The sequence below is a fragment of the Zonotrichia albicollis genome, chromosome 2, assembly GCF_047830755.1.
Source record: "Zonotrichia albicollis isolate bZonAlb1 chromosome 2, bZonAlb1.hap1, whole genome shotgun sequence".
Lineage (NCBI taxonomy): Eukaryota > Metazoa > Chordata > Aves > Passeriformes > Passerellidae > Zonotrichia > Zonotrichia albicollis.
The window spans coordinates 16,130,653-16,144,849 of NC_133820.1; the positions used below are offsets into that span (position 1 = coordinate 16,130,653).

At 41.6% G+C, this 14,197-nt stretch overlaps 1 protein-coding gene across 9 annotated transcripts in view; it reads right to left on the reverse strand.

Moving 5' to 3' along the window:
- Positions 1 to 14,197, reverse strand: part of PRDM15 (PR/SET domain 15) — a 33,874-nt gene that overhangs the window by 12,293 nt on the left and 7,384 nt on the right. For 4 of the 9 annotated variants that reach the window (XM_074534183.1, XM_074534156.1, XM_074534153.1 and 1 more), the window contains exons 4-14: positions 12,277 to 12,430; positions 11,307 to 11,559; positions 10,037 to 10,162; positions 7,611 to 7,709; positions 6,578 to 6,805; positions 5,808 to 5,943; positions 4,598 to 4,779; positions 3,510 to 3,604; positions 2,661 to 2,748; positions 1,810 to 1,977; positions 585 to 679 (exon numbers count right to left, since the gene is read on the reverse strand). In XM_074534183.1, coding sequence (XP_074390284.1) covers positions 585 to 679; positions 1,810 to 1,977; positions 2,661 to 2,748; positions 3,510 to 3,604; positions 4,598 to 4,779; positions 5,808 to 5,943; positions 6,578 to 6,805; positions 7,611 to 7,709; positions 10,037 to 10,162; positions 11,307 to 11,559; positions 12,277 to 12,430 — 1,624 coding nt within the window. Of the gene's footprint in view, positions 1 to 584; positions 680 to 1,809; positions 1,978 to 2,660; positions 2,749 to 3,509; positions 3,605 to 4,597; positions 4,780 to 5,807; positions 5,944 to 6,577; positions 6,806 to 7,610; positions 7,710 to 10,036; positions 10,163 to 11,306; positions 11,560 to 12,276; positions 12,431 to 14,197 lie in introns of those variants that run through there. The other 5 variants (XM_074534168.1, XM_074534161.1, XM_074534176.1 and 2 more) reach the window with 5 other exon arrangements.

The window sequence follows — 14,197 nt, forward strand, 5'->3', positions numbered from 1 at the left end:
CTGAAATACACTTTTGCTCTCATCTCTGTGCTAACAGCTCCCACCACCCATGGCCACAGTGGGCTTGGATAAATAATGGAGCTACAGGTGTTTGAAGAGGAATATCCTGACTGGACTCCACACCCTCCATGGGCAGCTGTTCCAGAGCTCTGCCACCCTCAGTGTGAGGAATTTCTTCCCCATGCTGAGGTGGAATTTGTTGTGTTTTATTTTATGGCCTCTCCTCCTCGTGCCATTGCTGAGTGTGGTATTCACATTCTCTGAACAGAGAGGCATAATTCTCTTTCCCAGGATTTTGCCTAAAGAAACACAGAGAAAATAGAGATAAGAATTGTTTTCTCTTCTTCTCTCTGTGCTTCTTCAGGCAAAATCCTGGGAGGGAGAATTATGCCTCTCTCTGTTCAGAGAATGTGAATATCACAGCTGAGCACCACTGAAAAGAGTCTGGTACCCTCCTCTGACACCCCTTGGAGAGATTTAAATGTATGGATGGATCCCCTCAGTTTTCTCCTGTGTGGACTGAACTGCAGCACCCTGGAGGCACAATGCAGAGCCTCTCATGGCACACTGGCACCAGCTCCTACCTTCCCACACACGGGGCAGCCCGAGGGCTCCTTCTTGTAGCGAACCATGCTCTCCGTGCTGTGCTCAAAGTCTTCTCTCTTCACACGCCTCACCCCTTCACACAGCAGTCCCCATCAAAAAAAAAACACAAAACAAGAAATAAACCATGGCTTTTCACTCCAGCCTGCAGGCCTGCTCACAAGGGGACTGGGAAAGAGAGTGAAACACTGGGAAGGGCCTCTATGCAGGGGTGAATTGGTAACAAAAGGGTGATTTCTAAATTAAAATGTGTTTTAAGAATATAGAAGCAGTCTGCCAAAGTGAAGTGTTATGGCTTATTGGTTATTAAAGCAACTATAAAGTGACTGAAAACACTTTTGTAAAAAACATTTTTGTTAACACCAGGAAACAGGCAGATCTAGTAGGCCTTGGCACTTCAATGTGGTATCTGGCCCAGAAATTCACCCTCACTAAGAAAAAGAGAAAAGAAGTCTCTAAGGAGAGATGCAACCATCCAGCATCAGCTGTAATGCTCAGAGAGGATTTCAGACCTCTTTCTCTGCTGCTCTCAGGAGGGCAGAGGGCTCCTGCTCTTCTGTGACAGCTGAAAATGAGACACTGTCAGTGTCATACAGCTCCTTGTCCTCTGGTTCAGGACACAAAATAAACAATCTCACTTACTTTTTTTTTTTTTTTTTAATCACTTTTAGTTTTATCATCTAAGTCACTAACCACATTCTAATACATGTTGAGCAATGTACCAACTTTTTCCAGTCTTTAAGTACCTGCAATAACCTCAGATGCTTGAGACTTTGAACAGCAAACTCTCATAATCTCATTTTCATATATTCTCAAGTGTTTCAAAGATAACATGCTGACACTGTATTTGTATAGTGGTCACTCTCAGCAAGTTAACTCTCTGCCTTCAGATTTTCAAGTTACCACACAAATTTTAAAAAAGGAAGAATTGAATGCAAAGAAAGAAAAAAAAATTAAAATAAGCCAGTCTAAACTGCTGCAAAATAAGCCATGCAGCTTCCACATGACTGTTAACACCTCTGGACCCACTACTGTTATTTTCCATAAATCTCACATTTTTCTGAAACTTGAAACTCTTGATCAGGTAACTGATTAATAAAAAGACAGCCACCATTCAAGATATAATGCACACTATCATTTCCTTAACCTGCCCACCTCCACTGCTGTTTCAGGAGAAATAATTAGGTTGATCTGCAGTAAATTTACCTTCCAAGTGCCGCCTCTGATGGTCCAGCATGACATCCTTCCTGTAGAACATCTTATTGCAGATCTCACATGCAAACTTCTTATCCCCGTGTTTTTTCTTGTGTTTTGAAAGGTTGCTGTTTGTAGAGAAGAATCTGAAACACATCTCACACTGGAATGTCTTGTCATCTGTAAGCAGGAGAAAGCATGCAGGTCTTTAGAGCTGAAAACAGGTTTTGTATGTTTGTGAGACAGGTGGTTCCTCTGTTGGATCTGGGTGTTAAACATGGAACCCATCACTCTGCTCTAAGGGCAATTACCTGTGTGATTCTGGACTGAACATTATTGTGGGACCATAAAAGTAACCAGGATGGAATTTTCTGAGCATAAGATCACAGCAGAAATAATATGAGTAACCACAAGGGCTGGCTATGGGAGAAAAGCACAGATTGGAGTGATACTAAGAAAAAAACATTTAGAGACTACTGCAGAAAACTGAGGAAAATTGCAATCTCAAAAAACTACATATTACCACTAATATTGGTCCTGTTTCCAGTTCCTCTGTTTCAGAGTGAGGTGGAATTTAGTTTAAGGGAAAAAAGTTAAACAGAGATTATCTGTGAACAAAGGACACACCAGTGAGGATATTACACAGGTGAGCAGGAGATACTAACAAACCCAATTCCTAAGTGGATGTGTTGCTCTACAGATCATTAGTTACACTTTTCTTATCAAAAACCCAGGTTGCTTGTTGTGATGATGACAAAAACCTAAATCCCTACTCCCTTTCTGTAGTTTCTCTGCAGAGATGGATTCGGGGACATCTTCCCAGAATGGAGCAGAGACACCAGAGGAAGAGTTTCCATTCTCACCTGTCCTGCAGTTGTGGAATTCCAGTGCACTCTCTATCCGAAAGGCCTTTTCACACGTGGTGCACTTGTATCTGTACTCACTGTCCACCTGAGGATCACAAACAGGAAAGGCCAAGTCACATCTGACAGAGAAATTCTAAACCCTCAAACACCTCCTCTGTTTTCTGTTCTTTCCAATTTTTAATCCTTCAAGAGGGCATTTATTTACATAGTGGTGCAAAATTCCAATGCTGTATTATCCTGCCATGCTCCTACATCTGAGCTATAAAAACCCCAAAATTTATGCTCCTGTGTGGATGTGGAACATCTGGTCCAACACAGACACAGAAGGTTTGAGAAGCAAGATGTGATCTGACTCATCTTCCAGAAGAGGTGGCAGCAATCTGAGAGTTAAGGACCCTGGTGCCAAGCAACAATGGAAATTGTCACTAATAAGGTGCCACTAAAGGTGTATTTGGTATTTCTATGGCAGCAGCATCAAAAGGCAGAGTTCACACGTTAAAGGAATGATGAGTGGGGAAAAATCAAACAGGACAAGCAAACAAGAATGAACAATCCTATTTAGCAGCATAACTCAAGTCAGATCTCACCCCTGTATCATGCAGGTCCAGCTAACTCCAGCTTGTCTTGCTGGAATTGGTGCCTGAAAGCAATTTTCTATAGGAAAAGAGTTTGCACATGCTCAAAAGCACTTCTCAAATCCATCAATTATTCTAAAATAATATGTTAACACTCCCTCTCTGTCCTTTTTATCCCATGGGATACCTGCTCACATGAGCAGGGCATGCTCACACCTGGAATCTCACTGTGCCTTTGCACATAAACCCTGCAAGAGCCCCATGCACTCACTTCATTCCTGCTGTGCTTGTAGGAAACGTGCTGCTTCAAGCTCTCCTTCCTGCTGAACAGCTTGGCACATTCCTCACATTTAAACAGCTTGTCACCTGAGGGGATCAATCAAGATGAAAGGGAAGTAGTCAGTCATTGAAAATAACCAACTCCAGGCAAGGCAGGGGAAACCAAAGCACAAGCAACTGCAAACACACAGGCTAGTGATGAAAAATTTAATATTTCAGCAGATCTAACCAGTGGATTTTAACCATTTCCAACAATTTTGGTTTGGTTCCCCCACCCTTTTTCAGTGATGATTGTTCATAGAACCCTTAAAATAGGACACAGACCCCCGGAACTGCAGATCACAAGTGGAAAAACACCTGACACTTACACAGCTGTAACCCATGTGCCTGTGGGGGTGATATTTATGTATCAATTAAAAGGCAATAAAAGCTTTGCAAAAAACATCACATCCTTGCCCTCATTTAAAAGATGTACCTAATTCAAATTTTAAATAATTTCAACTTCAATTCAGCATTATCTATTGCAATAGATAACATAGACAGATAGACAGATAGATATCTTCTATATCTCAGAATAGATGTCTTCTCATGGTTTGGTCTGAAAAATTAAGAGTTTCCCTCACCCATGTGCCTGTGAAGGTGGGGGTGATATTTATGTATCAATTTAAAGGCAATAAAAGCTTTGGAAAAAACATCACATCCTTGCCCTCATTTAGAAGAAGTAACTAATTCAAATTTTAAATACTTTAAATACTTTCAACTTCAATTTGGCATTATCTGTTGCAATAGATAAGATAGATAGATAGATAGATAGATAGATAGATAGATAGATAGATAGATAGATAGATAGATAGATATCTTCTATATCTCAGAATAGATACCTTCTCATGCTTTGGTCTCAAAAATTAAATTTCCTAGACAGACTTAAAAGACAGAAAAAAAGCCAAAGCAGCTCTTATAAATACACATCCCAATCCCTAAAACGAGCCCTGCTGTTTAACTCGAAGGTGGAACCAAGACATAAAATCAATGAAAATCAAGACATAAAATCAATCCCAGCCAAGGGAAAAGCCAACCCACCATGAGAACGGATGTGCCTGCTGAGGTTGCTGCTGTTCTGGAAGATCTTACTGCAGATGCTGCACTGATAGACCCTCTTGTGCTCCCCCAGCTGCTTTATCAGCTTCCGCCGAATCCCGTGTCTACTGGAGAGAATGAAACTTCTTTTGAGGGACATGGTGTTTTGGTGATGAGCAAACCTACTGGATTAGAGAGAAAGGCAGGGACTGAAAGCTAGCCCACAGGTTGTAACAGAGCTAGTAAAAACTAGAGGAGTGTTAAACTCAGCTCCTGGCAGGAGGGAGGGGGCCTGGATGGAGCTTGCCCAGCTCCAAGGTGCTCCCCTGGCCACCCCCTGGAAGCTGCAGATGTCACTCGTTCCAAATTTTCTTCACCCAGAACCAGTGATGCAAAAAGCAACAGCAGAGATTCTCTTTGCAGGCCCTTCAGAGGGACAGAAAGGGTCTGTTCTGCTCTGAAAACATCAGCTCTAGCTCAGCTTGGGAAGCTTGGCAGCCCCCATGTCAAAGCTGTATTTGGGCAGAGGGCAGCAGGGTGCCAAGCAGCACTGTGCCATTCCCCAGCACAACCACCTGCTGAAATGACTGTGGATGGCTCTGTGTCTGCTAAGGACTTCAATATATACCATTACTAGCTAATTCATAAAAATTGAGTGCTCTATTATACAAAAAAAAAAAAAAAAAATCAAAAGGCCAATTTTACCAAGACAAAAAGACATCAAGGAATCTGAATTAATCATGTGATACTTAAGAGTCTCCCTGAGGTTCTGTTATACTGAAGTTTTCCCCTCCTACTGCTCCAAATCTGGAGTATCACAGCAAAATCAACATGAAGTCATTCATGAGCTAAGATGACAAGCAAGACTGAATAATAATAAAAATTAGTAACATATTCTGAAAGAAAAATCTTTTTGCCTGTCTTATCACTAACATTCAATGGGAGTAAATTTCACCTTGCAGCTGCAGGAGGCTTTTGGAAACACAGAATAAAAGCAGTAACATGATGAAAAAAGAAATTTTCATTTATGTTATGTTCCAAAATCCTACCAGTGTACAAGTGGCACTCAAAATCACCTCTTGAAGCAGCAGCATCACACAATTTTATGCTGATAAAAAAGAGCATCTGTGTGGCCAGAAGTTGAGCAGAACTGTTGCATGCTACATCATCTTAGATACAAGTAAGAGGAAATAGTGCATCCCAGAACACTTACTTTGTCACTGAGCTGATGCTGTTTGTGGTGCTGGGCATCTTTCCTAAAACCAGGTCCATGATGCTCTCTTCTGGAGCTGGGGGCAGGGCCACCTCCTCTGGAGGGACCTCAGGGACAGCGTCAGCCACACGTTCCACTGCACACACACCAAAGAAATAAACACAGCAGTAATGTGGACAGCTGGAAACAAAACCTCAAATGCAGGATTTGTAATAAGAGGTGGCACTGGACAAATCAATTGTCCACAAGGAAAGAATTCAAAGAATCATAGATCAGCATGGGTTGGAAGGGATTGTTAAAAATCAAATCAAACCCCCTGACACAGGCAGGCACATCTCACCTTTTTCTAACTTCTTACCTTTCCAAACTTTTACTGCAGGGTCATGCTTTACTGAAAGCATCATGAAATTTCCTATTAGAACATCCCTTAAGGAAGGTAAAGCCCTTTCTAAACTGAACTCAAGGGAGAGAGAGAAAGATTTGTCCTCTTGAGAGGAAAAATGCTTCCTCTCCTGTTCATTCTTGCAGTTCTCACAGCCTGTGTTTCCCTGGGGCTCTCTACAAACATCACAGAAGAATGCAGGTTACTCTGTGGGTGCTGCCTTCAAGGCTCTCAGAAATTACTAACAAAACTAGTAAATTGGCAGCTTTAGTCATCCAACTGAAAACCTCCATCTTGTCTCTGCTGCTTTTCAGGCCTTTCTGCAAAGGCATCTTCACAGATGTATAAACAGATATATTGCTTAGCATTTTCCAGATTTCTGTCTTACCTGCAGGATCTTTCTCCTCATCAATGACAAGAGGTGTTTCTACTTTTGCTGTTTTGGCTTTTCTTCCCCTCCTGGCCTTTCTCCTCGAGTCTGTGCTGGCACTGCCTGTATCACTTGCCACTGGTTGATCTGCTGGCACAGCCTCTGCTGCTTTCTCTGCTTTCTCAGCATCATTTTGGTTGCTTGGGGAGGCACCTTTGGCTTGTTCCAGGTGACTCAGCAAGTGCTCTGGGTGGATAAGGAAGAACAGGAGAGTAAGGAGGAAATTATCCTTGAAATACTCAAATGAAACTAGCTGAAGCCCATTTATCAGGTCCATTTCACTTTGCAGTGGCTTACTTCAAATTATTTCAAAAGCAGTCACAATACCTTCAAAAATCAAAGCCTACAGTTTATTCAACAGACACAAGAACTGAATTTTTAAGGAGATTGGTTGATACCACAGCAAAAAGTTCGTGTTTCAATAATGAGCACATTTTTCCAAATGTCCAAGTTATTTACTGACTGAAGTCCCCTTTTCAAAAAACATTCAGCAAATGGCCAAAGCCTCTAAATAATTTTAAGCTCTTCTGAAAAACTGCATAAAATAGCTGCAAAATATGTACTTCATTACCCTTACTAAATCTGTGCTCTAAATACCAGATGGACAATATCACAAAGTATAACCTGGCATCACTGACCTTTACACTGCTCATGCAGCTCCCTAGCCTTGATTTTCCTGACAGTCACATCATCTTCTAGATCACATTCTAGTTTTATTTCTTCTAGTTTTTTATTACATATTTTTTTTTAATTTCTTCTAGTTTTATTTCTTCTAGATTCAACATTACAGCTGTTTGTCCAGAGACAGAACACTGCTATGGTCAAAATATCTTTGTTCTACCTTCCCTACTACTGCTTTCCTTTAAGGAACACAAAATTTAAAATTTTTCTCTTCCTGCACCATGGGTGGTGCATGGCTTCACAGCCATGGGAGAGCAGAACTCTGCTGAGGATTCTCAGTGCTCTCCCATGAATTTCTAGCACTTCCTACCTGTCAGCAGCTGAGGCTCTTGGAAAGCAGATGAACACACTTTACACGTCCACTGGTTGGGCTTTGCTTCTGCTGTTCCACTGCCTTCTGGAGTGTTCACTAAATCACAACAAGAAACACTGAAATACTCTGAAAATGGGGAGGTGGTAAAGCCCTGTAGCTTTGTTTATCTTGCAGTAACTTCCTGAGTATCACAAGGTATAATTTAAGCAGCAAGAGGCCCCTGGGGGAAGCTGGGACCATTTCAGGATTCTCCAAACATCAAGAGCTGAACTATTGGAAGATAAAAATGATGCCAGGAGAGAATATCAGTGCCCTTGTAAAATCCTGGGGGCTCCTTTATCACTCTCTAAAGAACTGAGTTCATAAAAGGCATGGCATAAAGCAATTTTTAGCACCTTTAAAACCAGAGTTACCAGTCTTCTTATGGATTAGCTGAGGACAGAAGCAGGACAAACCTCTGTGAAGGGCATTGCAGAGTAAGAACATTTGGATTAGTGCAAGTAAGGGTGAGGACAATGAAAACCTGGGTTTCAGCAGTTTCATTAATTACATGTGCTATGAAATCACCATACTAATACTTTAATTAACACATCAGCTCAAGAAAGGCGAAGAAATTAGGGCAAAAATGAAACTGGAATAAAAAAAAACAACAGGAAGAGTAACTCTGTTCACAGTCCTTTGTATTTCAGTCCTTAGATGATAAATTTGTCAAGAGGATCTGATAAATCTGGACTGATTCAGAGATTTTTTTGGCACACAAAAAGCTGAGTAACACTCCTTCTGCAGAGGAGGAGGATGACACTGAAGTCAGGGTAAGTGAATGGCAGCACAGGGAATTCAAATTGTGCCTCAGTTTCTGCCACAGATTTCCTAGATGGTCATTACATGGCAGCTCATCTCTCTCTGCCTGAGGACCCCATCTGTAAAGGGACAGTAAAGTTCTTCCTTCTTTGTTGAACCAAAATAAAGGATTCTCTGAGGCAGAGGCTGTTCCCTGCTACAGGAGATACATTCAACACTCTGCACTACAGAGGTGTGATCTCATCCATGCTGCAATAAATAAATTAGTAAGAAATCACTTGGCAATACAGCAACAAAAATTCCCTCTTCAGAGGCTACATAAAGAACTTCTTGAGGGCTCTGTCCAGGAGGACAAAAGCAGCAAATCAAGATTCTGTGTAAGTTAATTGTGCCTGACTCTGCACTTCCCTTGCTCCTTAGCTCCTTGTACTGGTTTGTCAGGAAAAGTCAGGTCTTTCTTAAATTCCCACTTCCTCAGGCTTCCAGGGCAGCTGCAGGGCAACCTGGCTGACTTGGAACCACACATCTGACAGCTGGCAACTGCTTGAGGTATATGATTTGAGGCAAACAAAATCAAAAGAAGAAAATGTTGTTTTGGAAGCACCAAATCAGTGGGAACACCTCAGGGTTCCCCAAATATAAAAGGCAGCTTTTTGTTTCTACTGAGGTTGGACTTTCAGGCAGTAGGGTGAAGGATGTAGGAGGGGCTGTTCCAATTCTTCATTTTACCTCTGGAAAAATCAATAATGCCAAACTGAAACAACTCCTCAGTCAACTTCAGAGTTTGGCTGTGACAGAACCAAAGCTGACAAATGGATCCTCTGATCAGCTGCTCTGCACACACCTGCAACAACTCCCCTCCTTTCCTCCCAGCTACTTTTAACAAGCAAAGCTTAGGAAAATAACCTCTCAAAGAGCACACCTAGAATGGTTTTCTTTTGATCTTGTGTACTCTGAGTGTAATTTTTGAAATTTGTGTTAAGTAGGTTTTTAATTTCACTGTTGCACTTTGCAGAGACTGGGTGAGGGGAGCACTACTTTGTAAAGAATCCTTGGGACAGAGTTCCTGTGGCACTACCAGGTATTTCCTCAGCCATGTGTTCTTTGCCAAGAGAATATTTATTGCTTGTAAGTTTATTGAAATTTGAGTTTCTGTAATTTAGAACAGTTTGAGCTCTAATAGTGGCATATACTGTGGTATTGTTGTAATTTGGGTATGGCCAATGTTCTTGTCATTTAGAAATATTTGAAATGTTTTCTCCTAGAGCTTGGCCTGATCACTTGAATTACTACACCATGCACAGGCAGAATGAAGATTTTATTGGGGATTGCCCCCATCCCAACACTAACCATCTCCAAAGTCAGGAGCATTTGTGGTTTTCATGAAAATAATCTGCCTAAAAGTTTATTGGCCCCTCTGTCACTTTTTAACCTGTGTATGTACTTTAAGCACTGTACCCACAAAAATGAAAAGAAAAAAATCAGGCTTTCAAATCCTCTCTAAATTAGTATTTGCCAGAAGTTCTATATCTATAACAGACATGTAGGAGTGTTAGACCTAACAGCTCTACACACCTGTATCTGTCCTCTCTCTTCCTTAAGAGCACAGTAATTTTGCATACCTGCTGGATCAGCTGCTAAAATGCTGGATTTCTTGTTTTTTTTATGGGGTAAGACAGCAGATGAAGGTTTTGAAGAGACTTTATTATTCCCCTCTTTATCAGACTCCATTGCTACCAAGGATGTATCTGTGAAGAGGAAAAAGAGTTCATCATTTTTACTGCCCATTCCCTTTGACTCTTGCTCTGTGCTGAGGGCAGCAACAACAGTCAGAAAGTTTTATTCTGTAACAGGCCTGCAAATAACATTCTCATGGAAAATTTCAACCAGGGCATTCTTACAGCTGAATCTCACCCACTGTGCCTTAAATATTCTGGAGTGAACCATGAAGTGCTGAACAGAGAGTGCAGGGCATATTTTAACAGTATTTTAAAACACCCATAACCCCCAAAAAATACATGAACAGGTTAAATTAAAGAGGGAAAATATGAAACCTCTCAGTTAATACCAAGTAGAAACATCTCAGAGCTCAGAAACATGTCAACTGCATTGATTCAGCTGCAGCACTTGAGACTCTGCTTAGGATCAAGGGCAGCAATAAAGCTGACACTGGTGGCAATGGCTTCTTCCCAAATTTGTCACCCCAAATTATACCCAGCAGAGCAGTAATAACATCCAGGGAGTACTCCCAGCTCAAGAGCAGGAAGAAAACGCCCTTACAATGTCAAAGGGCCTTGCCTTTCAGCTGTAGAAATGGAAAAGTAGGAGAAAACAAAGGGGAAAACACTGGAACTTGTGGCAATTCTAATTCAGATACAAAACTATCTGCTGCCTTTCTTTCCAATGCACAGCCACGTGGATCTTGCTCTAGTGGGTCCCATGTGAGGATGCTTAAGAGAAATCCAGTTTTATAGAACTCTGTAACAGTTCTGTGCAAAACCAATCCATTTTCACTGTAACTGAAGAATGGCTTCTTTATCAAATCTGTATACAGATTTCTCTGATAATTGAGCTCCTTTGCTGTTCTACCCACCCAGAAATGATTTGATACAAATGATTTGATACACCAAATCTTTAGTTAAGGACTATTGCAGTCTGTCCACTCTGAAGAGGCTGAATCAGTAACTAGGCCACCTGTTTTAAAAAAAACTGGCTGTATCATGATGAAGAATCTACACTTTCCTCTTGCAGGGCACCCACGTGTGCAGGCTGGCCTGACTGTGCAGGATAAGAACCCACTGGATAAACAGCACTGTCAACTCCAACAGGCAGGGACTATCAGTCCCTGCCAGCACTGGGCCCTTAGGAAGGAAGAAAGGCCCCCACACATACCATTGGCAACACTAGTGACCTGCTTCAGCACTGGCTTTTCCATTTTTTTGGCGTAAAAAGCTGCATACCACACTCTCAGCTCAGTTCCTGGGGGGATGTCCTGGCAGGTGGTGAAGTAAATGTCATTGTCATGCTGGAAGGCTGTGAGGTTTTGGTGCTCATACTCGGTGGCTGGGCGCACCATCATCATCCAGTTGCAATCATCTTCGTTTGTGGTGTCAAAATACACCAGGGGCCCTTCCTTCTGGAACACCTGCCAAGCAAAATGGGCACAGAATAAAAACCATGAGGAGTGATATAAAGTTAAGGGGAAATAAATGATTTTCTGCTTTTGCAGTGGTTTCTTTTCAGAGGACATCAGGGACGAAGCAAACCTCAAGTCCTGCATCAGGAATCTTTTATTTAGCCATACCTTCAGATGAGAAAGACAACCAGGAGCAAGACTGGAACAAACTGAACAAAATCATCCCAAGAACTCTTCTATAGCCACCAGTTTCCCAAAAACTTACTGCATACATGAGTGGAAGGGTATCCAAACAGCCATCAGCCCAAGGCACAATTCTAAATCTTTACTTCTGAGGGCATGAGGTATTAGTGGAAACTAAGATTGAATTCCATTCTTAATGTAGCATTTTTCTTACCAAAACTTGTCAAGAGAGGAATAAAACAAATGCAAGACAGAAAAAACCCCACTTATTCTGCATGTTCCATAAACCTAATACATATGGGAATCATTAGGAAAATTCAATCAGATTGAAGAGACTCATTAAAAGAACTGAGCTTCTAGTTTGGTTCTTCTGTTCTTTGCCCAGAGAATGTTTGTTTAGCTCATCCCTTACAGGGCACACCTAAAAGATGTGCCAAATAATCCCCCTTCATATCTTTGTTTTCATAGTGTTAGCCAGCATTAATTCCTCACAGGTTAAACTGACTCCTTGATATTTATTGCTTTACAAATTCTGTGTCTTACCTTCAGGGGAAAAACTGATTCTTTCTCCAGCTTGAGAACTCTCTTGCATTCAAAGGGGCCAAACTGGGTACGTTTCACCAGCTGAGTCAGAGCAAACACTCCCTCAGTCCCATCCTCCAGCTGCCTTATCTCCAAATTAGAAGGCAGAGATGATCTAAACATTTAAGAGAGAATTGAGGAAAAAAAAAATAAATCACAGAACTGATTAGGTTGGAAAAGACTTCCAAGATCAGCAGGTTCAACCTTTGGCTGAACACCACCTCAGCCAGTAACAGTTATGCAATGCAGGAACCCCTGAAGAAAGAAATCAGCATTAAACTCAAGTGTTTCTGTGCTCCCAGCCTCTCTCTTTTCCCAAACAAGCTTCCGAGAAAACTACATGTAGCAAATAGTGTTACTATGTATAATACACAGAGAACAGCTTCCCGAAAATTCACTAGACTGGCCCCACTGTATTGGTTTTACAAACCAAATGCAATTCTGTTTTTTTAGGTCTGTGCTAACAGATGAAAAGCTAAAATAATCAGACAGGCTACTGACTACCCTGAGGTTGACACTGGCAGAACTGCTTTACTGCCTAGATAAAGAGAAATACAAAAAGATTTCAATCACAGTGCTAAGCAAATGAATTGAAAACAATACTTTTAGTTTGAAGCATACAAGGAGCAGTGTTAGAGACAGAGGAGTTCAGCAGATGTTTCTCAGCACTTCTTTTCTAACATAAAGCATCCATTTGATCTTTTCAGTAAGACAGAGGGAACAACAAACATGGTTAAGCAAGCAGACTGTTTTTAAAAGATTCATATCCAGTTTGTGGTTTAACTTGCCCTCAACCTCAGATAACTCATTTTCAGTTACTGCTCCCCAGATGTAAAGGCTACAATTAAATTTCTTCTTTCCTTTTCTTACCTTACCTGATTTCAGTTAAAACCTCTTCAGGAAAAGAAATACATGTATCTGTAAAAAATCAATTTAAAATGCTGCTTTCAAGTCTATGGTCCAGCAGCCCACACTTCCACCAGGGAAAACTTTGCATTTGCATGTCAAAAGGAGATTGAAAACCAGTGCATGGACCATATTTGCAAACACTCCCAGTTGGAACATCTGGACATGAAAGTGCAAGTTAAAAACCAGAAAAAGGTAGGAAATAGTAGTTTGTCATGGAATGTGTGTAGCACAGGCTAGAGACTTACTGCACTGCCCATTTTTTGTATACAACAAAAGCACCTCTCCTTCTATTATTCCAAGGGGTATTTTTAAATGACCCTCAGCACCTGTAGTGCCAGGGCTGTTATCCATGCACAGCTGCTGCAAGGGATCATCCAGGGCAGGTTTCCAGGCACAGAAAGGCAGTGCCTGGCAGGAGCTGCAGGGAAATTCCTCTTCTGGGAAGGCCAAGAAAAGCAGGGTCAGTCACTGTACTTGGTGGGGCACCAGGAGCATCCTGCCCTGGCCAAGGGGTTGTGGCACCCAGGGGGCAGATCCAGCACAACAGAATTTGTTCCAAAATGATGCTGGGAATACACAGCACAGCCCACACAGGCAGGACGTGCCAGACTTGCTGCCCACGTGCCTGTTTTCTGCCTGTGACTTCCCAAGAAGAAATATGGAAGCCCTGCACACATTATATAACACACAAAGCCATCTGAACACTTCCCTTTTTGGATCTGCACTACACCTTCACAATAGTTGATTCTTTTCCTTAGCTTTACATTCTGCATCTTAAAATGAATTTTGCTGACAGTGCCTGATTGTCTTTCCCTGTAAAAATCACTACTCAGTGTTGTTTTCTCCCAACTAGATTGAGTCTATTTGTTTCTTTTGGCAAACATGAGTGTTTCTGCTGTGCTGTCACAGATTTGCTGACAGAACTATTACCCCTAATCGTTTGCAAAGCCCCACAATAATGAGAACAACTTGT